General features: G+C 36.4%; 1 protein-coding gene across 1 annotated transcript in view; it reads right to left on the reverse strand.

The window, feature by feature from the left end:
• dgt6 (dim gamma-tubulin 6) overlaps positions 1–23368 on the reverse strand; it is a 78346-nt gene that overhangs the window by 39226 nt on the left and 15752 nt on the right. Inside the window, exons 3-6 of the mRNA XM_081734062.1 lie at positions 22163–22336; positions 16856–16979; positions 13377–13548; positions 5603–5742 (exon numbers count right to left, since the gene is read on the reverse strand). Coding sequence (XP_081590188.1) covers positions 5603–5742; positions 13377–13548; positions 16856–16979; positions 22163–22336 — 610 coding nt within the window. The remainder of the gene's footprint in view (positions 1–5602; positions 5743–13376; positions 13549–16855; positions 16980–22162; positions 22337–23368) is intronic.

Raw genomic sequence — 23368 nt, forward strand, 5'->3', positions numbered from 1 at the left:
ATGATCACAGTATTAAACATTAAAGTATTGTGGATATGCATACTATAGCGTCCTTAGTTTGCAACACTTAATAATGTTTTCATTCAACTTGTACGTTTGAAAAATGTAATAACCTAATGTAGTGTCATTTAAAAAAATACAACTTTATATTGGGTTGGCACAATGTTAACCCTATGGAACCACAGATTGATTCTGAGCTTAACGTCCCTTTCAGTAGCGAGGCTATATGAGACGGGATCTACTGATTAACGTGGAATCTGAACCACATGAGCTCCCGCCGGGAATCAAACACAAAATTTCAGCATTTCTTTTCTATTAGTTTCAAAGTTACAAGGCATATCAAGGTAAATCGTCCATCCTGTATATTTGGAAATTAACTTTCCATTTCATTTTTTTGCCTAATTACGAGTAAACAACAATTCAATTTTTTACTTTATTTTTGGCAACAACGAAAAAGTTAAGAATTACAACAATGTCTTATACAGGCAATAATTGTTTTCTTACACACTGTACTTAAACCGGAGTTTCAAATTTAATTTTAAAATGTAACAGCAGTTCCGTGAGAACAGGACTATAATTAAAATCAGCTTAGAATATATAAAGTTTCATGTCAATGTCCACTTTGAGACAAGAGTATATACCTTCATTTGAAAGAAGCTTTTTTTACGTTCAACTGAATTTAAATGCTAACAGCCTGTCTAACGAAAAGACTTGAAGCTCACCAAAATCTTCATTTAATTTTTAACAACATGTAACCTTCCTCCTCGTCATTCCTTGCCTGAATGAGCTGCTAGCCAATTGAACCCTAGAGACTTGATCCGAAGAAAATTATTTCATTATTTTGATTTCTGTGTTCTAAATTGAAAATTTTATATACCCGTGCTGAAATATTGACATCACAAGGAATCGAAGGAGGATGGTTAGCCTGGAAAAGAAGGAAAAGGAAACGAAGAAAAGAGAATAGAAAGATAAGAAAGGGAGAAAAAGCGGAAGAAAATAGAAGAAGGGGCATTGGAAACAAGGGATGAAAGATGTAGGGTTGAAGGATATACGTAAGAAGGGAAAGAGTTGAGAATAGAATAGTAAAGAGACCAGAGATAAAGAATCATAAGATCCAAAGAAAGAAAAAGAAAAAATGAAATGAAATCTTTAAGTTTTACGTCCCATGGTTATGCCGGTGAGGCTAAAGGAGACGGTGATGATGAGAGATGAGTGAAATGGTGGAATGAAGAAAATGAAGAAAGTGGGAGGAAACGGGAGATCCCCGAGAAAACCCACGAGCACGGTGTTTGTCCACCACAAAGTCCACACGGCACGAGCTGGGATCGAACCAGAGACCCCAAGCACCGGAGGTGAACGTTCTACCACTGAGCCACCGCGCCCCTCCAAAGAAAGAAAAAGAAATACTTTACTTTGCATTGAAATATTAAGATTGGACTGTAAATTATTTTAAAATTGAAGTGTTGATTTTATGAAGAAGTATTCTATTTTTATTGACTTTACTTTGGCGAGAACAGTAACAATTTATTTTCTGAGTTGCAATTCTACTATTTTACTTGAATATCAGCTGAAATAGAAATCTTACATATTAAAACATAACCACCTTATCACAATGGCTATAAGGAAACGGTGATTATGAGAAATGAATGAAATGGTGGAATGAAGAAAGTGGGAGGAAACGAGAGAACCCCGAGAAAACCCACGAGCACGGTGTTTGTCCACCACATAAACTCATTTGGCGTGAGCTGGGATCGAACCAGGGACCCCAAGCACCGGAGGTGAACGCTCTACCACTGAGTCACCGCGCCCCCTATAAAAGAATTGATATTGATAAAATTACAAATGCTATTTCCTTACCTCCTCTCGGTATATGAATAGAATAGTGAATGAGGGGGACTAAAATAAAAATTGTTATTAGGGTTCATATGTTCCATTAAGTATGTTTATACTTTATACATTAAAGAGAGTTATACTACATTTTCATTGGTAATTATTTCCCACACAAGTGACAATATTCACTGACTTTAAATGTTTATAGATTACATGACATTACAATAGAGTATTTACAAAAAAAAAAAAAAAAAAAAAAAAAAATTCGCCAAGTGAATGCATATTAAATAGTCTTTCGAAGTCGTGTTCCGTTCGGATCATATCTTCACCAAAGAAGTTTATGAAAAAAAAAAAAAAAAAAAAAAGTGACACAAGTTCTAATCAAGAATTCTTTAAGAATATAATGATCTTTTTGAGTATGTTGAGTCTATATTTTTATATATTAAGAATATTATAAATAAAAGAATAATAAATTTTAAAACAAATATTTGCAATATTGTCTTTCGCTGTAAATTGTATTTGTTCAGTTAGATTTATTCCATAAACTAGAATTATTTTGTCATGTCCGAGTTAATAAGCGTTGTCAATTTCGGGTAAACTTCTGTCTACATCGTTATGTTTACTTTCAAGATTTCAGAAGGCTGTCATATACTACAAAAACAACACTCCTTTTAGAAAAATATGTGGATCTCCTGCCAAAAGGATCACACAATTTAAAAAAAATAATAATAAAAAAAATTGGAACTTTGTAGAGATCCTATTTAAGCCGATTAGGATCAATCGCTTGGAAAAGCAAAAGGTTGCGAACCCTTTGCGAGCTTTTAGAATGCCCGCTCCATATGCATGAATGCATAACGAACAATACTTGAAAATATACTGAAAAGTACTAAAATAAAACGAAAACCCTAGCGCTGTTTATGTTTATGATCGCAAATGTTTATTTACTTTCGAGAACTATAGATAGATCACTTCAAACTATTTCTAATTTACTTTTTGTAAACACTGTCCCCCTTAAGGAACATTAGAGTCATACCCTCTAGCAGAGAAGTAGGTGCTCGTATTACATTGTATAGTTATGTAAATTTCTTTCCTATTCTTGTAACAAAAACACTGTTCTATTTTGCCGTTATAAATTATGCACCATTGTATCAGGTAAAATACCGAAGTAGGAAGCTGTTCGCTTACATAACATAATGCCATGTCATAAACACTGTTATTAACACTCAAATTTTAACGTAAAGAAACAAAATATATCAAAAGTATAATGACCAAAACAGAGAACACTGTCCAGGACCTATTGTATTTATCCACGAACTAACCGAAAAATTTATATAGTAAAAACATTTTCTTGTGAAGCTGCATGCTTTAGCATGATAAAAGAAAGAAAGAAAGAAAGAAAAAAAAAAAGCATTTTCTAAAGATTCACTCATTGGAAACGCATATAGTAAGAAAACACAATATTTATGGAAACACAAGACTGCATATACGTAACTGTATAGAGTTGTATATCTTGACCCAGGTTTCTATACTTAAAACTAACTTAACCTATGATATGCAGAATAACAGTCGTAAAATATCACTTGAAATGAATATTCAGGGGACAAGACTTTTATTATTATTACTGTTTAGCAAAAGGAACCAGGATTGAAGAAAGGGGGACTACGTATACTATTTTATTACATATTTATAAAAAAAACAACTTACAGAAAAGAAAGGGGGAGAGAAAATGTTAGCTTCCCCAGTGGGAAGTTCACAAAAGTAAACTTTACATCTTGATATTTGTATTAAAATGTGCAATGTATATATATTCAATATATATATACATTGCACTTTTCCTAAGTTGTCGAAATACTTATGTCACATTCGTCCCACTAGAGTAGGCCGCTTTACAGAAAAATTACCAACACATAACGATGTTAACTCGCATACACTGAATAGACAAACATGACATTTAAAATTATCACAATTTTCCCGTTTATTTACAAAATGAGCTCGCAGTATATCAGGCTATTTCATGTAAGGGAACAGGCATTTTCTTTTAACGCTGAATCTGCGAATCTATTGAAATGGCCTACGCAAAATAAACTTTTTTTTTTAATCACTATCCTTTTCCAAAATTAAAATTTAGTAACTTTCGTTTTCTTACTGTTTTACACTATTCATCATATCAACCCACCTGAAGTCATTGCCCACCCTGCAATTTGGAGATACTCTGCAAAATCGTCGAAACTCAAATTTTAATTTGGCAGACTGGACTTGACACCCACACTGTTGTGTTTATAAACAAAGTATAATGCTTCTCTTGCGCCACTCTGCTAAGCTTCTTTTTTTTTAACAAATCATAGCGCGGAGTTGGGACGCTATTCAAAGATTCGCAACAATTGGCCTAAATTTTCTTTGTTCTGGTGTTCCTATCTGAAGTTTCTAGAAAAATTTAGAGATTTATGCACCTGTTCTGTGATCGGTAAACTTTTCCGCTTTATTTTTAAACACAGCAGAACGTTTTGCTTATTATTTAACTTTCTTCTTCTTCTATATTGTAAGAGAGATTTTCTTTCATTTTATTACAGCGGCGATTTTCACATTTAATAATTAAAATATCGATACGGAATGAGGACTAAAGATGGAAAGGCGGCTTCAGCGCAGTTTTCATTACATTAAAAATTTATAATACATTTTAAGTGGAAAGAAAAGGAATGAAAAAGGGGTAGGAATGAAAAAGGAGTAAGAATGAAAACCTACAAAGGAAAGATTGTAACAAAGTGTTCGTTACAAACATTTAAGGGTAATAAGTGTTGCTCCACACAAGTCCTAGTTAGTTGTGACCTAAACATTTTCGTAAATATTTAATTGCTTTTACCTAAGATGTTTTGATATAAATAGGAATTAAAATGTAAGCCGTAGAAAATGACGACATAGCCCTCGCTGAATTGCCCGTTGTATGTAGCGATTTTCTTGCACTTAATTATTCACTTCACATGTCACTAAATATTCCACGCTTATTATCAAAAACGTTGTAGTAAAAAATTTTCTAAAAGAAATCTTAAAATTGTTTATATTTTATTTGAGAGTACTTTCTTGAACAGTGGTGTGCGCCATGATGGCGTTCAAATGTCAACTAACCTTCTCAAAGTAGTACAGATGAAGAGCCGGAGTAACATAGATGATTAAATTGTCATTATTGAGTATTGCTTTGTTGTTATTGCAGTCTGTACTTTTGTAACTTTATGCTAACTTGCTTAACTATCACAAAAATAAATAAACGATAATGTATTCATAAATAGTATTTGATTTCAGCTTTTGGTACAGAAACTTACGTATAAAGTAGTTGCAGACAGAACAATGTTTTAAACAAATATTTGTATGTAATTTTATATGAAAAAGTGTAATTTATATAGCCGCGGATTCAGGATATGATCAAGGGAGTGGCTAAACCATAGTTTGGCGCTTTATCCAGTGTAAAGAAAGTAGGATTGGAGCCCATTTTATCCAGTGTATACCTGAGCGTCAAGGGAAGGACTCTAACCCGTATAGCCCTCTCCTTGGGTCCGCGCCTGATATAAAGAAGCATAGCGTGGGTTGCTCTAGTAATTAGTAATCTAAATAAAAATAGCTATATGTGACGTGGATCTCTAAGTTCAATGTCGAATCTTAACCACATGAGCTCTAGTCAGGAATCGAACCCAGGTCTCCCGATTAAGCTAAAATGTGTCCTTCGTGTAATATATTACTGAGTTTATTAAAAAGAAATTTGATTTCAGAAAGAACATACCTTCGATAGCTGTAGGCATATCATCAAAATTATTTATCATTTGCCGGATTTCATCTGGTAAAGATTTCAATAAAGTTTCTTGTTCTTCTTGCTTCGAAAGTAGTTGTTGTTTCACTTCCTTTCGCTTTTCACTAAGAGTTCTGTAATACAAGCAATTTCTCTATTAAAAGAACCAATTTTCGAAAGAAAAGTTTCCGAGTACTATTATACATTGCTAAAACCATAAAAAACAGAAAAATCTTTTCGCGCTGTAGAGAGAAAATAAAATTAAAATACTGCAAAATAAAGAAAACTGATACCTTTGAACCTAAGTTATACATAAATGAAATCCTAAATTAAATTTTAAACAAATGAAACATTGAATCTGTTTTCACTTTGTATTTAATGGCGTTTTCTAACATTCCCACTCGTCACATTTTAATCTTAAATGGCATCTTTAAGACTAAGTCCAATGTAATTTCAACATGTTGGTAAGCATGTGCACGGTTTTTTTGCACAAGTGTAAAATGTTGATGAACATGTGCTATTTGTCCACTATAGTTTCAATATACTTCCCGTAGAATAACGTCAAGCAATACATGCTTATTTAATAATTATATGTTCTGCACAGAAAATGATGCACAATTTGGGAAAGATCAATTTTAAGAAAAAGGGAAAACAAGAAAATATGTTTAAAATTTTCGAACGAACTTTCTGAAAATACCCCTAACATTTTAAACTACTTTCTAAAATTGGACATAATGGTTGATCTTTAGCTGGTAATAATTTTCCAGCAGATACAAATCACAAATAAAATAATTTACAATCAGCCACGTACAACAACGATTACTTATATTGTTTAAAAGCAAAATAGGCTAGTAACAAGTAATGAATTTTAGGAGGAAATATAAAGTTCTGGGAAGACAAGCCGTATCTTGAACTAGACTTCAGTATAATTTTCTGTTCTACATTTTTAAGCTGGGCTACAGTGATTGTGGTAGAGCGTTCACCTCTGGTGCCTGGAGTCCCTGATTCGATCCCAGCTCGCGCCAAGTGGATTTTGTAGTGAACAAACATCGTGTACGTAGGTTTTCTCCGGGTTCTTCCGTTTCCTCCCACTTTATTCATTCCACCATTACAATAATTTCTCATCATCACAGTCTCCTTTAGTCTAGCCGACATAATTGTGGGACGTAAAATAAAGCTTTTTTTTAGAATACTTTTAAGCTGGTTACCAGGAACAAAAATTACATAGTTGCCTTCCGAGTCACCGCATGAAAACATGTATAGTTGCAGTTTTTATATTTCTCAGTTATTGGTTTGCAATTAAATTATCATCATCATCATAGGTATTCTGCCCTTACTGGCAGGTCACTTACAGCAGCTGAGAAGCTTCCATGCTCCACGGTCCTCCGCTAACCTATTCCTCTTCACGTATGATCTTTCTGTTTTTATATCATCCATTAATTGTAGTCTCCTTCGCCCTCTGCCTCTCTTTCCCGCCACCATACCCTCTAGGACGTCCCTCATGATACAATTTCTTCTTAGGCAATGTCCCAACCAGTTTCTCTTCCTCTTCTTAACAATATATAAAAGTGTTCTTTTCTCCCCCACCATTTCTAACACCATCTCATTCGTCTTCTGCTCGACCCAAGTAATTCTTTCCATTCTTCTCCACACCCACATTTCGAATGCTTCCAGTCATTTTTCTTCACTTTCACGTAATGTCCACGTTTCCGCCCCATACAGTACAATACTCCACACGAAGCATTTTATGAGTCTTTTTCTCAAAACAAATAGTTAAGTAGCAGAACTAATTAACTACAAAATACTGCAAGCCACGATATATGAGCTTTCCCATTTAGAGGTCACCATTCATGCATTGTTATATAGGAGTTACGTATACCAGACAAGGCAATGCAAAATTGTGAGGAGTATGGCATTATTATTGGTTATATGTTGGTTTATTTTACAGTTTTCAGTATATTCTAAGCAGCACTAATTACAAAATTTTGTTCTAAAACTAGTAATGAGTGAAATGTGCATACAAGTAGCTAATCACAATAAACAGAGCCAAATTCTTGCAAATACTTGAGCATGTAAATATGTTCTTTGTTGGTAGTCTCTTAAAGTAAATCTAAACGTTTGATTGTTTCTGCGTAAATATGATTGCTTTGTAGCAGTGCGTGGAATTTATTGTTCAGAACACAAATTATATATTTCTACATTCTTAATTTTATATTGTTTACTTTTTATTGTCAGAGTCTTTGCTTTTAGTTCTATTATAATCATTCAGTTACTGTCCCATAAGACTGGATAATTTTAGTTTGATTCAATCAAATAAATTGCTATCTTTTTTAACTTCATGTTAACTAAATGCATTCGTCCTCTTATGCAAGCACAGAAGAGTTCACAAATTCGGTGTACGATGTATTATAAGGGTAATAGAATCGAAACGTTAAATCTTTTACCTCTCACGATTATGCTCTGTAGGCTAAAGATGATGGATGAATAATGAAAGTGAATGATTATAAAAAGAACCGATGGTGTGAGAATGGGAAGGAAATTAGACAACCGCGAAAAAAATGAAAACTATGTTGTCCAGCACAAACTCTCATGATCTGGAATCGAACCACAGACCGTCGCACCAGAAATGAGCGCTTTACCACTGAGCTACCATGTCTCAAAAGTTTGAAAAACAAGTTTCCTGGAAAAATTCACACATATGGTATTTTCCCGTGGTCAAATATCTCTTTCTCCCCCTATTGTTGTTTCCAAACTGTGACTTGTACGTTTTAAAACAAGGTGAGCTTCAACGTGCATCTATTGTACCCTTTAATACAGTGAAAACCACTTCCTGGCACTTTAACTACACAGCAAATAGTCGTACCCCTTAATTAGTTCCTCTTGTATTGAAAGTAGGATTCACGATAAAGTTAAGCTAATGGATTTTAGCACCTTGCTTTCGCTGAAGGGACTGCAGTGGCTAGGTGGTAGAGCGATCTCTTCTGTTGCTTGGGATTCCTGGTTCGATAAGACCAGCGCCAAATGAACTTTGTGGTGTGAAATATCGTATGCGTGTGTTTTCTCGAGATTCTCTCATTTCTTCTTACTTCATTCCACCGTTATCAGCCAAGGCGAATAATAGTGGGACATTAAATTGCTTAAAAAAAGCTTGTTTTCTCTCCAAGACAAATTTCTAACGTATTCCTCTTCTACTATCTTTAGTAATACTTATCAATTAGAAAATTTCCTCTTTGCGGGGGAAACAATCGTTCTTTATTGATTTTCTAGCAACTTTACTGTAAGTATACAATGCATTTATAACATACCTAATCAAACTCCATCACTTACTTTATAACCGTTTGGTTGTGTGTATTTTTGTTCCAAATACTGCTTTCCCTCTTCTTTCTTTGTTCAAGAACTTAAGACCGAACTCCAATTCTGATGGTCCATGAGTCGAGAACCAAAGGCCTGTACATCATATTTCATGTTTACTATGCTTGTTAAGATCTATCACCAGCTCAGATTTAGTCAAGATCGGATGAGTCACTGTTATTTTATTCTTCAATTGTAATACTGAAGACGTCCTCGGTGATAAGCAAATGCCACGGATAATCATTCGAAAGGAATCGAGCAACGTACACGTGCCTCCAACAATTCATTGTTTAGTGTTTGTGCATTGATATGAGTGGTTACGGTTGTTCAAATTGCTTTAGCGGTCGTCATCCTATCAGCTAATGTCAGATCAGACAATTCTTCTCTCCAGGCACTCCCCAATGCGGCGCGTGAGCACAACTTGCTGATAACCCTTTGCCTCCCATCGTGTACACCACTGATGGATCAGTGACACGTCATGACCCACTCGGCCTCTCGCAGCCTGCTACCCGAATTCTCTTAACTGCACAATAGGCGTTTCGCTAATGTCACCCTGGCACTGTAAACAAAGATATGATGCAAGCATAACGGATTTGCTCACAACTACACTCGTATTACCTGCGAGCCTCCAAATTATTCAAAAGTATTTTCTCCACAGACATTACAATGAGCTTGCCCTCCACGATGGGTAGTCATGCAAACTAAGATCAAAGATGCCTTCTACACACAAATTCTGCGGTGCGAACATTGTTCTAGTCGGACAATGTATAAAGGTAACCAAGAAAGTTTTGTCGCTTTATGTGGAGGTCTGTGTTCAATTAGCCCTCACACCGTAAGCTGAATGTAAATGGAAATAAGGCGAAGCTCAGTTGTTGGTGTGGGTATATCCAACATACTACCTGGTTGTGGCGGTTCAGTTACACCATGAACTTGCATAAGGACAGAATAAATATAGGACCTCCACAGAGCATCATAAGGGCGTGTATGCTGTACGAGTTCAAACTTGGATCAAACGCCGCTGTAGTGCGGCGGGAGATATGCCAGGCATTTTGTAAGGGTGTCATGACTACGCGGACAGTGCAGCTGTGGTTTAACAAGTTTAAGGACGGTGACGAAACACTCGAAGACACATCACGTGCCGGAAGACCAACATATGTACAAAGTGAAGATCTTCAGGCAGCAATTGAGGCGAACAGTGGCCAGACATGTGAGGAACTGGGACTACAATTCAGTGTGAGTGAAGAAAGCATTCGGTTGCACCTCCATCAGCTTGGGAAGCACTACAAGTTGGGTCGATGGGTCCCACATGATTTGACTCCGGATCAAAAGACAACGTAAGCAGACACCTGTGTTTCTTTGCTGTTTCCTCTGAGGAAGGAGCCATTTCTCGACAGTGTGATAACATGTGATGAGAAGTGGCTCCTGTACGAAGCTCCACGACACCGTTATCATTGGTTAGCATCTCATGAACAGATTCCAAAACAGCCGAAACCAGCACTGCACCAGATGAAGGTCCTCCTTTTTGGTGGACCGCTAGGGCATCGTGCATTGGGAACTGCTACCAGCTGGTAAGAGTATCAACGCAACTGTGTACTGTCAGCAGTTAAGCCGTGTTCAAGAAAAACTAAAACTCTGGAACCAGCACTTCTCAATCGCAAAGGGGTTCTCCTGTTATAGGACACCATTCTATGCCTTGGAAGGGAAACACTATTGCATCCAACATACTCCCTGGACATTGCACTGTCCGATTATTACCTGTTTCATTCCTTAGATTATTAGCCAGTTCAAATCCCTAGAAAAGGTGCAAAATGCACTTGGTATCTTCTTCGCTTCACGGCCCATTTAGTTCTACCGCAGTGGAATCCATGGCCTTCCAGAGCGTTGGCAGGTCGTCGATGCTGATGGGGACTATTTTTGATCCTCCAGGTACGTCTTAGGTGACATATTGATGTTCGAAGGTGGTGGGTAAAAAAACGACAGAACTTTCTTGGTTACCTTTATATATGGTATCGTCTTAGGTCACAGCTACTTTTGTGTTTGATTGATTGATTGATTGGGGGAGAATGGGAATATCGGCAGGGTGGTCATTTGTTCCAGTCACGATATAGCTACTGACAAAATATGCTTGCCCAAGTATAAACTGACAACGTTAGGAAACAGAACGATAATTTGGAAGAAAAATCACAAAGTAAGCAAAAATTATTAGAAAAAAATATTGCAAAGAAACAAAAACTACAAAAGGAAAGGTTAAAATAATAAATAGTGGATAAAATATATAGTAATATGCAGGAAAAAAACAATTAGTGGATAAAATATTTAGTAATATGAAGGGAAAAAACAACGAAAAAGGAAGAAATAAAATAATTAGTAGCGTAAAAAAAACGAACAAAAAAAAAAAGAGATACAAGTACTCAGAGAATGTTAGTGAGACCAGGAGCACAAAACACGAGAAACAGAAATAGTATCCCCCAATTTACGGCAAAGTGTACAGGACACCTCTTAACATTCTCTGGGATCTGAATATTCAGGATGATATACAAAATGTGCCGAATACTCATAGGGACAATACATTCTTCACAATACGGCAATCAATAGCGCGCAATAAAGAATGAATCAGGTAAGTGGCAGTCATGCAGACTTGTCAGGAATACTTCATTCTTGTGGCTATTACACAAAGATTTCTTCCAATGTCCCCAAATCGGTTTGACTTCATACGAGGGGGATCAAAAATTTGTGCAATCATCTAGAAGTCCACTCAGAAGAATTCTGACATCATGATGGTATTAGTCCTTCCCTATGTAGCCATCATGTCTAGCGACACATTTTTTCAAGCACTTCTTCACTTTGAGTAAGCCTGTTTTGTAAAAGTTTGCTGTTTGGCTTTGAAACCACACTTCAACGTCAGAAATTACGTCATCCCTACTGTTAAAATGGCGTCCTCTGAGTGAGCGCTTCCCCTTTCTGGGAAGAGAAAGTCACTTAGTGCTAGGTCCGGTAGTATAGGAGTGGGACAAATTTTATGCCTTAATTCCACTCCATCATGAATGCATGGGCGGAATGAGCAAGTACGTTGTCTGCCAACAGCAGCACCCCTTTTGTGATCAATTCACGACGTTTCTTCTGTTTCTCTCGTAGAAGATGAAAATTGCAAGTACCAGTAATAGTTTAACTCTGTGGTAGGTAATGTGTTATGATGACCCCTTCCCAGTCCCAGTAAACGGAAAGCATTACCTTGCACTCGGGCCTTCTTAGAGGTGGAAAGGAGGGGTGTGTTTCTATTATTTGCTCATTTTCTTTGTTTCTGGGTCATAAAGATAAACCCAACTTCCATCCATTATCACTTGTTTACCGAAAGAGCCCTCTTCAAGCACCTCACAGCGATGCAATATTTCTCTTGCAGCGTCCTCTCGATTTCTGTTCTAGAAAGGTATGAGTAGTTGTGCACCCACCGTGCTGACTCTTTCAGCTGGTTGCAAATGATATTCCAGGCAGACCCATAACTCTCATCTATTGCACACATACTTTCAATAGTTATCCTCCTGTCTTCTATTATGATGATCTCAACTTTCTTCGTCAAGGTGGCATCATCAGTGAAAGATGGTCTTCCAGATCTGGGTGTCCTCGGTAGTTGTGTTCAGTTGGAATCGCTGTTTCCACTTGGATACCATCTCATATGATGGGCTTTCATTTCTTATCTGCTTTGCTGACTTCCCCTGAAAATGGGAGAACTTAAGGACGCTCCGTGCCACAAGCTTGTCAATCATCGCACCTTCAGCGATTTATCTAAAACAAAAAACAGACAAGTAACGAGTCCAGAATTTGCATGGCTAACATACAAGGACCTAACTATAAAATGAATGTCCGAGGGGATTCGTAGCCAGTCACCTTCTACGTGATTGCACGAACTTTGTTACCTCCTCGTACACTGTTCATAGTCTCTGATATGAGCTGGAGTTGTTATCTTATGAAGTTTCTTCTTATTTGCCTGGTTCCAAGTAGTCTGTCAGTAAGATTGCATTTGATCCTGAAAATAACGATAAAGAAGATTTTCCCAACACAATTCCTACCAAGGCGACGTGCTTGGCAACTTTATTGATCTGTTTTCTAATTTTTATTTTCATCCTACTTCTTCCTTTCTTATCTGATGATGCATTTGGAAAATGCACCTTGGTGCTGCGTGAGAATATTTACAGTATTCGAAATGACGCAAATACTTTAAATTGAATATTCACTTCCGATTTTAAAATGATGGTATATTTGACAATTCTACACTATCTACACTGTGTGTGCTGTAAACTTTTTCTATTTCAATGTTACACATTAAACCTATCTAAATTGCATTCTACATAGAATTTCTTCTCAAGAGTTTACAATGATCTTCACAATATACAGAAACACCATATTGTCTTCTACTCACTCCGCAAACTCACGACATTCTTCAACTTGATGATGTAATGATTCTGAACGCTCTGCGAACTTCTGCGCTTCTCTAGCTGCAAGACGCATTAAAGTGTCTACAGTTACTTGATTCAAGGATTTAAGTTCGCCATTAAGTTCCACAGGCGGCTGCAGAGATTCTTCAGGTATATCTAGAAGAGAAATACACACAAAGAATAGTTATTCCGCATATAACGAAAGACTAGTCATAATACCTAGCCTGATACTATAACTGGCAATCATAACCCTAAACACAACTATCAATATCCATCAGTTATACGAAATGAAACGGATATTCTTCCAGATTTCAAGTAAAATACGTCTTTAAGTACAATTAAGATTTCAAATAAAATCGCTGATAATTTATTATGTTATTTTAAGACGAGCGATTGGTCCAATCATCCTACAGCGCTGATTTGCAAACCTTACATGACTCTTATCCTAATAGCCTACGGCATTTTTCTCATCATTCCTATTACATCTCCATCTGGGCAACGTAGTTTTCAAAGTTGTTGCTGCTGCTGCTGCTAATAATAATAATAATAATAATAATAATAATAATAATAATAATAATAATAATAATAATAATAATAATAATAATAATAATAATAATAATAATAATAATAATAATAATAATAATAATAATAATAATTATTATTATTATTATTATTATTATTATTATTATTATTATTATTATTATAATAATAAACCGAAGGCACGAATAATACTAAAGTTGCTTTCTTTTAAGGTTAAGTCCTCTTGTTCTCTTTGGTCAAATAAATAGTCTAGGATAATTATAAAAACAGTAATAGTGGTGATGGTAATAATTAATCGATATCTTAGAAATCCGTTCTAAAATTACATTCTAGTCGTATCAGACCCTTAGCTGTTAAATTATCGTTCACTTCAACTTTTCTGCTTTCAACAAAAAGTGAGTTGCGTTATGTATTATGAAACAAGTGTAGATTTCCAAAATATGAGATTTAATATTAAACCGAAAGTGGTAAATCTAAAATCTCCAGTTGCAATGGAGAGATAAAGTTGAAGATGGAACCTGTTTTGCAGACAATAACCTATGAAAACATTTTATCGATTACAATTTTTGATCCACGGTTATCAAAATTGAAACCGGAAATTGTACAGATTTCTACAGATTCCAGTTTTTCTATAAAGGACGGAAATAAACTAACTAGTACGATACTAAATTAATATGAAGAAACCACTTCAAGCTATCTGTTATCGTGTTTCTTCATGCAACTAATATAAAAATCAAAAATAGTATTTCCCGCAGGTTTGAAGAGAGGAATAGAATGAGGACAGTCTATTCTTGGACACTGAATTCATTTCAAGAGACAGCTTTTCGTTATCTATTACACTTTTTGTTCTATGGTGATCAACGCTGAACCTCGAAATGGTTGATTTCTAATCATTTTAATTTCGAAAATGAAATGAAATCTTTGAGTTTTACGTCCCACGGTGATGCCGGTGAGGCTAAAGGAGACGGTGATGATGAGTTATGAATGAAATGGTGGAATGAAGAAAGTGGGAGGAAACGGGAGAACCCGAGAAAACCCACGCACACGGTGTTTGTCCACCACAAAGTTCACTTGGCGGGGGCTGGGATCGAACCCGGGACCCCAAGCCATTTTAATTTCGAATAGAAGCTTGGGAGAAATTATTTTGAGACAATGAGCCCATTAAGTTTCTTAGTATCTCCTACAGTTTTTGCTATGATACTTGCCGACAGACAAGATGGACGGATAAGCCTGTTCTATAAGACCTCCCATACTTCGACATAGCAAGTCTGAAAGTCCAAAAATGCACATAACGAACTGCTACTATGAAGAATAAGTTTTGTTTTAATTAGAATGAATTTGATGAGGTAAAAAGTAGCGAATGATGCTTAACATATGTCAAGTAACGCATTTATGAACTGGAGTGGATATTATTACCACTGTGCCCTTATTTTTTAATATTTAGTAGAATATCGCTGTAATTAATATGGATAGCACAAGCTGCCATAACATAATTTATTCAAGACGGATATAAAATTCTAACCTATATCATTGGATTCAAAATTTAATTTCACCCCAGGTCCCGCAAATCGACAGAACGACCCTGACAATAGGCATGACAAGGAACACCAGACGAAAAGTCGAGCAGTTATCGCGTACCTTTATAAGAAAGGAATAGCTCCGAAGAATCCATCTTGATGTGTCAATTAAGGGATGGTATTGCAAAATCGAAGACCTTTGGAGTTATATAAACTATTAGCATTTCGAATAAGAGGTTACAACACGTACTGACGAAGTGCTGAGTGTACAGGTCTATGTCAGAGCATGAGAGAAATATCACCCACACACGTTTCCAAATTTCTGAATGTTGAATACATCCGACAGTGTCCTTTACATTATACTTTCGTTCTCACACAGCCCGAGGCTGACCAATCGCTCTCTGTCAGAGCTAAGATACATGAAATAGTGCTCCAGATGTAGCCTCAATGCATTTTAATTTCTTCCCGGAAAAACTTCTCTGAAAGAAAACGGAAGCGAGTGCTCGCTTATGAGTACATGATTGACTTAATCATAAATGAGGATACAAGAAGTTTTTAGTAAAGATTCGTGATTCAGGATATGGATTCATGACATACATCCACCACTTTGAACATGAAGCAAAACAGTTTTCAAAGCACACCAACACACATACCTCATCACAACTCCCAAAATACCTCATGTAAGATCGTTAGGAGTGAGAAATGACTTGCATTATGGAGGAACTACGTTGGGAAATATAGAGAAAGGTTTTACGACTGGGTGACTTTTTATTTTTGATCAAGTTAGAAAGTAGTCAATTACCCTTGTGTAATACATATAAATAAAAAAAAAATATTATTTAAAAAAAGAATGCAAGAATAACAAAAAAGTTAAAAAGTAATAAAATCAACCCAGTAGGATACGAATCAGGTTCAAAAGTATTGAATCCCAATATGAAGAAACAACACGCATGGCTATTGAAACAACTATAGAGTTTTCCTTCAGTTGTATAGATCCTCTATTTTTTTACGATTTCTTTTCGTAAAGCGTGTATTTTCACTAACTACACGAAACTTTCTGCATTTGTCAACGTACTATTTCTGACAGCAATATTTCATTAAGTAGCAAAAGAGGAGCAATTTCAAAACTGTAAGTTATGTTTGGACGTTTTTTTTTCTTTCTTTCTTTCTTTGAATGCATTCTTGTGAATCTGCCTATTTTAAGGCACTTAGAAAAATTCACGTGCGCAATTATATTTTGGAAGAGTGTACATGCACCTGTGTCTTAATTACAAAATCTGAAAATAAACATGACCATTCACTTTTCCAAGAGCTGGAAAGTAATATAGCCTCCTATGTAGCTCCTTATTCTACCCAAGAGTTACAATAACACTAATAAGCTGAACTTTACAAAAATTAATACTCACCATATGCTTTCTTCAGATGAAGAGCGAGAACATACTCTGAAAGCTTAAGTAACAATCTGCAGAGTTTGTCACCACCAGGAGTTAACAGAAGTGATCCACTGAACATAGGCAATTGTGCAACGTTCTGCAACAATATACGATCATATATTACAAGAGAAATCTATCATAGAATTTATCATTTTTCTACCTGTTTTTTAAAAATCAAAATTTGATTGTGTTCAAAATATACAGGGTGGACCATTTATCTTGAAACGCCATTGTAACTTTTTAACTAATAGATAAAAATCAATGAAATTTTCTAACATGCATGTATCGATAAGGAACACGGTTTGACAACCCGTAATATCACCCGACTAACAGTGGCTGACAACCTAACAGAACGTTATATTTTCTTTAAATAGCACTACATTAGATTATTACATACTTCAACCTTACATTAGATGTTTACATGTTAAACAAAATTTCACAATACCACATTAATTATTCACTGTTACAACTAAGAATGCTATAGTATCACAAACATCCGTAAATATGCAAATCTTGGAGGTCTCTGTAGCATTAATAATGTAAGTGAGACAGATGTATCAATGCACATCCGAAGTGTCTTTGTGTCATACTATGATCTTGATGTGATGTATTTTTGACAAGTAGGAAAAAAGTTATAAGGTTTTTTTTTTATTTATTTTTTATTAAAGGTTTTGTTTCGAATGAGTGCTTCACATCCAAACATACAGGTAGTTTCCAATGAAAAAGTTCATAATGCCGTTTACAGCAATTTGATTAACTCAACCCGTTCCGAAAATGCACAACATGGTAAACTTTGCATGCAACACTGCTTAAATTATGAAATTGCGGGAACTTCCTGTCCGAAACCTATTGCTGTGAAAGCAGCATCTATTGGGCAGCTAAGTTATAACTGGACACACAGAAACGTGTATCAGCACTCGAAACACCATGTTTAACACTGTGTTGTAACATGAATTACTAAAACATGAGGCCATTTCCATTTTGTTTCATCAATGAACATGAATGGTGATGATACGAGAAACTTAGCAAAGAATGTGCTTTGTCCTACTCCAGTTTCCTTCTTCAAAAACATGTCTTAGTGCTAAGTGTATGATTTATCGCAACTCCAGTTTCCTTCTTCAAAAACATGTCTTAGTGCTAAGTGTATGATTTATCGCAACTCCAGTTTCCTTCTTCAAAAACATGTCTTAGTGCTAAGTGTATGATTTATCGCAACAGGCTATTTTTTTTTTTTTTTTTTTTTTTTTTTTTTTTTTTTTTTGAAGGGGGCGGCGAAGAAAAATTTACATTTCATATTAGTGTTGGAATGTTGGTAGGTATTGCTGCAAAATATGCGATTGGATCTCATTTCTTTAAAGGGTTAGGTAACGAAACTACCTATCGGGTAATGCTTTGAGATGGCTAATATTCGAACTATGTAAAAAAATAAGTTATAGACCAAGTGTGGTTGCAGGAGGATGGTGTCATGACCCATTTCGCGTTACATGTTGGTGAATTCCTAAACGACAAGTGAAAGGTGAGTTTCATTGTAATATCTCACATCGCCTTCCCATAGCCTTCACGAAGTCCCGCCATATCCACAATGGAGAACATCTTATGGGAATACATGAAGGAAAAAGTAGTGGAAAATCACTATCAAATAGACTGAGTAAAGCTGTGACAATTCCTTCGCAATCTTAACTCAGATATGTTCCGCAAAATGTCGCATGGACCTGGTGACAAAATGAAAATGAAATGAAATCTTTGAGTTTTACGTCTCACGATTATGCCGGTGAGGCTAAAGGAGACGGTGATGATGAGTAATGAATGAAATGGTGGAATGAAGAAAGTGGGAGGAAACGGGAGAACCCCGAGGAAACCCACGCACACGGTATTTGTCCACCACAAAGTTCACTTGGCGGGGGCTGGGAAAGGACCTGGTGACGTATTCAAATGTAGAGATAACGATGGAAACCACACAGACCTACAGACCAACTACACCATAAGATAGTACATAAAAGTATACCGGTAATTTAGCGCCCACTCTACATCATTGCATCACCTACAAGTGTTCAAATGCTCAAAACTGTAATCAGCCTAACACTAACAAAATACTTCATAAATTGTACTTTTAGACCTACTTGTCACTCTTTAATCCATATTTTGTATATGTTATGTCAATATCTTCACATAATACAAGTGTTCAAGTTTATGCGTTGGTGGAAACTCATATGTGAACATTTCGTACAATGTGAACTCACTTCGTGCAGCAGAATGCGTTGCTGTAGAGGGCATGCTGATCTTAGTTATCCGTCCCAGCGTTGTGTGTCAATGTACACTATGGGAAGCCTCACAAAACAAATGTCATCTCCAGTGCCTCCGTGACACACCGGAGAGCACCTGGGCAGAAGGATCGTTCGGGTCGCCCTAACAGGATTGCGAACGCTAATGCAATCACAGCCACCGTAAACCCGAACACGAACTTTAAACAAACAATTGTTGGAGGGAGGTGTAAGTTTCCCTCACATAATTATCCCTAATACCTGATCATCGCTGAAAACATTTTTGGTTATGTCGATCGAAATTGCATTGGAGAGGCAAATGGGGAGTGCTGGTATCCAGCAATATTTTTGTAGTTGAGCGGGAAAATTCAGCACGTATTCCCACTCGTCGTATACGACTTACCTGGCACTCTGGAATGGAAGGCTACTGGACTGGCCAGTTGTACATTCCGCTTGCATCTGGATTTCATTCAGAGTACGAACAGTGCATCGTACATTTGAATCCACCCTGTCTTCCAACCTTATCTGAACAACCTTCCAGCAATGAAACGCGGCAGGACAATCTAAAGTGCTCTAACCGCTGTACGACTCCCACTCTGGCCTGTTAAGTCCTCTGTCCTAAGCTCTATAGAGTAGTGTGAGAAATAGTGGGACAGCCAAAGGGCCTTCGGTAATGACAAATATCAATATGTGGCAACATACTTCAGACACACTCAGCATTTGTACGACCGGCTAACTGCCAAAATAGATGCTTTTGCGATTGCTCGCGATGTTAACATGGTCTATTTAAGTGAGTAGTATACGCTTTTCAAACACCTATGTAATATGTAAGACACGTCCGAGGGCGATCACTACCACCTCACTGTGTACCAATTTCGGGCCAGATCCGCAAATTTCTACCTGATGCTTTCAAATGCCTTTCCACATGAGTAAGAATTACGGATTCATTAGATAATGATCTGTATCTCGAGATTTCATACAAGAAAACGTTGAAGAATACTTTCGACCAGAAGGCTACTGGACAAAAATGTACTGATATAAACAAAATCGCTTTTTCAAGCTTAATTTCCATTAGAAAAACATCAATAAAAATAACTTTAAGCGCCTGGGTTTCGAAATGAAATGAAATCTTTGAGTTTTACGTCCCACGGTTATGCCGGTTAGGCTAATGGAGACGGTGATAATGAGTGATGAATGAAATGGTGGAATGAAGAAAGTGGGAGGAAACGGGAGAACCCCGAGAAAACCCACGCACACGGTGTTTGTCCACCACAAAGTTCACTTGGCGGGAGCAGGGATCGAACCCGGGACCCCAAGCACCAGAGGTGAACGCTCTACCACTGAGCCACCGCGGCCCCCACCTGGGTTTCGAGTTACACCTTACACTCTTTCCAAGTTTGCCAATCTGAAAAGTGAATTGCAAGTTTTCCAGGCTGAAATAAAATCTTTCAAGTTCCACGGTTATACCGGCTAAGCTAAAAGAGACGGTAACGAAGAATGAATGAAATGGTGGAATGAAGGAAGTAGGAGGAAATGAGAAATCCTCCCCAAAAAACTTACACAAACGTTGTTTGTCCACCATATAGACCACTTGAAGAGAGCTAGGGTCGAACTGGAGATCCCACACGCCAGAGAGTGTACCCTCTACCACAGAGCCAGTGCAGCCCCACCCCACACATTGAAACATACATAATTATGAAAGGTATCGCATAACAATTATATGTAAGTACCAATAGCTAAGCCCAACAGACCATACCAATTATTACTGCATGGTTGGCAAAAACCATGGTTTTTATTGAAAAAAAAAAAACAGGAAACCAGGTTTTCTTTGTTTAAACCCTTTTTTGTTTGTTTGTTTGTTTTGTTTTGCTTAAATCAGGTTTTTCTGGTTTAAATAATTTTCTCTATGTATTTATATCACATATGGACCGAAATACGTTTGTTTCGCCTTGGTGTTAATATGCAACAACCAGGTTATGCTGGAAGGCATCACCTAATCTTAAAGCGGAATCCAAACGGCTTTTAGACTTTTGTCCTCCATTTGAACTCGAAACCGGGACTAATTGGGAATAAATGCAATACACCTGCCGATTCACTCACTAAGGACTCCTGATAAAAATACGATGTACTGATCTTTACGTACAGTATTTGATAATATAACTGTCAAGAGTCATTTCAGAAGGACAAAAAGATAACAGTTGCAGAAGTGAAACCATTATACAGAATTACATATGGACAATGTCAAAATACTGCAGAGTACAGAAGAACTAATTTAGTCCAAGTTAGTTCACTGCGACTTTTATTAGTCCAAGAAATATGACGACTTAATTTGCATATCAGTAAGAAAAGTGAATAAAGATACGAATTATTTGAGTCCAATTTGGCTCTGACCCATTTATACATAAATAGATACCAAAGATGGTTCTGATTTCAATAAATGCCTCTCGTGGGGTTTGTATGATCCCCCCGCCCACACACACACACAAAAGTACAGCATTTCGATGTATTTTATCAATAGTAAACATTATTAAACGAGACAATATTTAGAATTTTCTTCAATTGCAATTGCATAACAGTAATAACAAGCTATAAAAAAATCACAAAAGAAACATTCATAAGCATAAAAAAAAAAAGTTGCTTTCATAGCATAACCTCTTTGAGTAATGAATGGGGAATTTAGGTCTGAATATGTACAATACGTATAATATACGGGAGTGAAACGTGATAACTCACAAATGTGTATTTATCAAGATTTTACGAACACTTACCCTTTTACGAACATTTTTCCGTTTTTTGGTTAACAGCTGGTTTAAACCAAGGTTTAAATCAGCCAACCCTGTATTACTGTAAGAAGTTTAGGTAACCGAAATGAAGTTTCAATTCTTTGGTAACACAAAAGCTACAAGCATTTTAACTGTGTCGTAAAATACTGTAACAGTGTTATATGTAAGATTTTAATTCGAGTCAACACAATTATAATAATGCCTCACTAACAAGGTACTTTATAACCCATCCTTACCTTCAACTCCGTAAGACGCTTGGTTACAGCATTTCGAAAGTGATACTCTACTTTCCTATCATAGACGGGCCAGCATAATTTAAAAGCTTCCTGACATTTCACTGGGTCCACAATTCTCAGCAAATAATAAACGACTTGTTCAAATGCAACTCTATTAGGACGATAAAACATATCCTAAAAGAAAAAAAAAATTATAAACATTAGGAGCTATCAAATATCGTGTGTGTATTAAACAGACAACCATAATATCGGAGTTAGTTGTTTTAAACCAAATACTTTTTATTCCTGTAGTGACATTTCCACCACCACAATATGGTCCGTCGTAACAGTTTTACTTTTGATTAGCAAATGAAAGTGGATAGGAGAATTAATTATATTTGAAAATAATAATAATAATAATAATAATAATAATAATAATAATAATAATAATAATGTCCGAAAGGAATTATATGAAGTAATTATAATGAGCTGATTTCAAGGTCGAATCCTTTGGAAGCAGAAGACGTAACCGAACTACTTCGGTGTAATCAAGTAAGCACTACCATCTACATAAAACTATACGTATGTCAAAATTTCCTGTTGGGTATCGAAGACGAAATTATGTATGTCTACATAGGTGTAATTCACTTGATAGTGTATTTTTCAAGATTGGGTTACCACGATGTCTAACCTCCGCAGTCAGATACAGGGCGTTAATGAATTTTACCGATAAACTGTAAGAAGTGATTCCTCACATCAAAATAAGAGGAAAAGCTCAAATGGACCTATGGCGAAAAGTGCATAGTCTCAGAGCTAGGGCTGTCCAAAATTGCGAAAAAGCCAAATTTCAACAGACCCTATTTCGAATTCCAGAAACTGTGGATGGTGGTCCTTATCAGCGTAAAGGAAGTCACGCATATTGTAGCGTCCCTATCCGCCTGAAGTCCAGGAGAACACAGAGCAAGCAGCCAATTAAAAGAAAAAGAAAATATATACAATTGACTAATCACCCTGCATTCACCTAACAGGAACCCCACAGCAGACGAGACTACGGGCGCGCAGAGCTACTATTTGCAAGCTACTTGAATATCTGAATAATCCAATCACTAGAGATTGGGATAAGGTACTATACATAACAAAGAAAAATCCAAATACCAAACTTTCAACTATTACACAAAAACCTTATGCTGAATATATACTTATGCGTTAAACATATAGTCAGCCAAT

Source organism: Thermobia domestica, chromosome 12 (assembly GCF_964235325.1).
Source record: "Thermobia domestica chromosome 12, izTheDome1.hap1.1, whole genome shotgun sequence".
NCBI classification, from domain to species: domain Eukaryota; kingdom Metazoa; phylum Arthropoda; class Insecta; order Zygentoma; family Lepismatidae; genus Thermobia; species Thermobia domestica.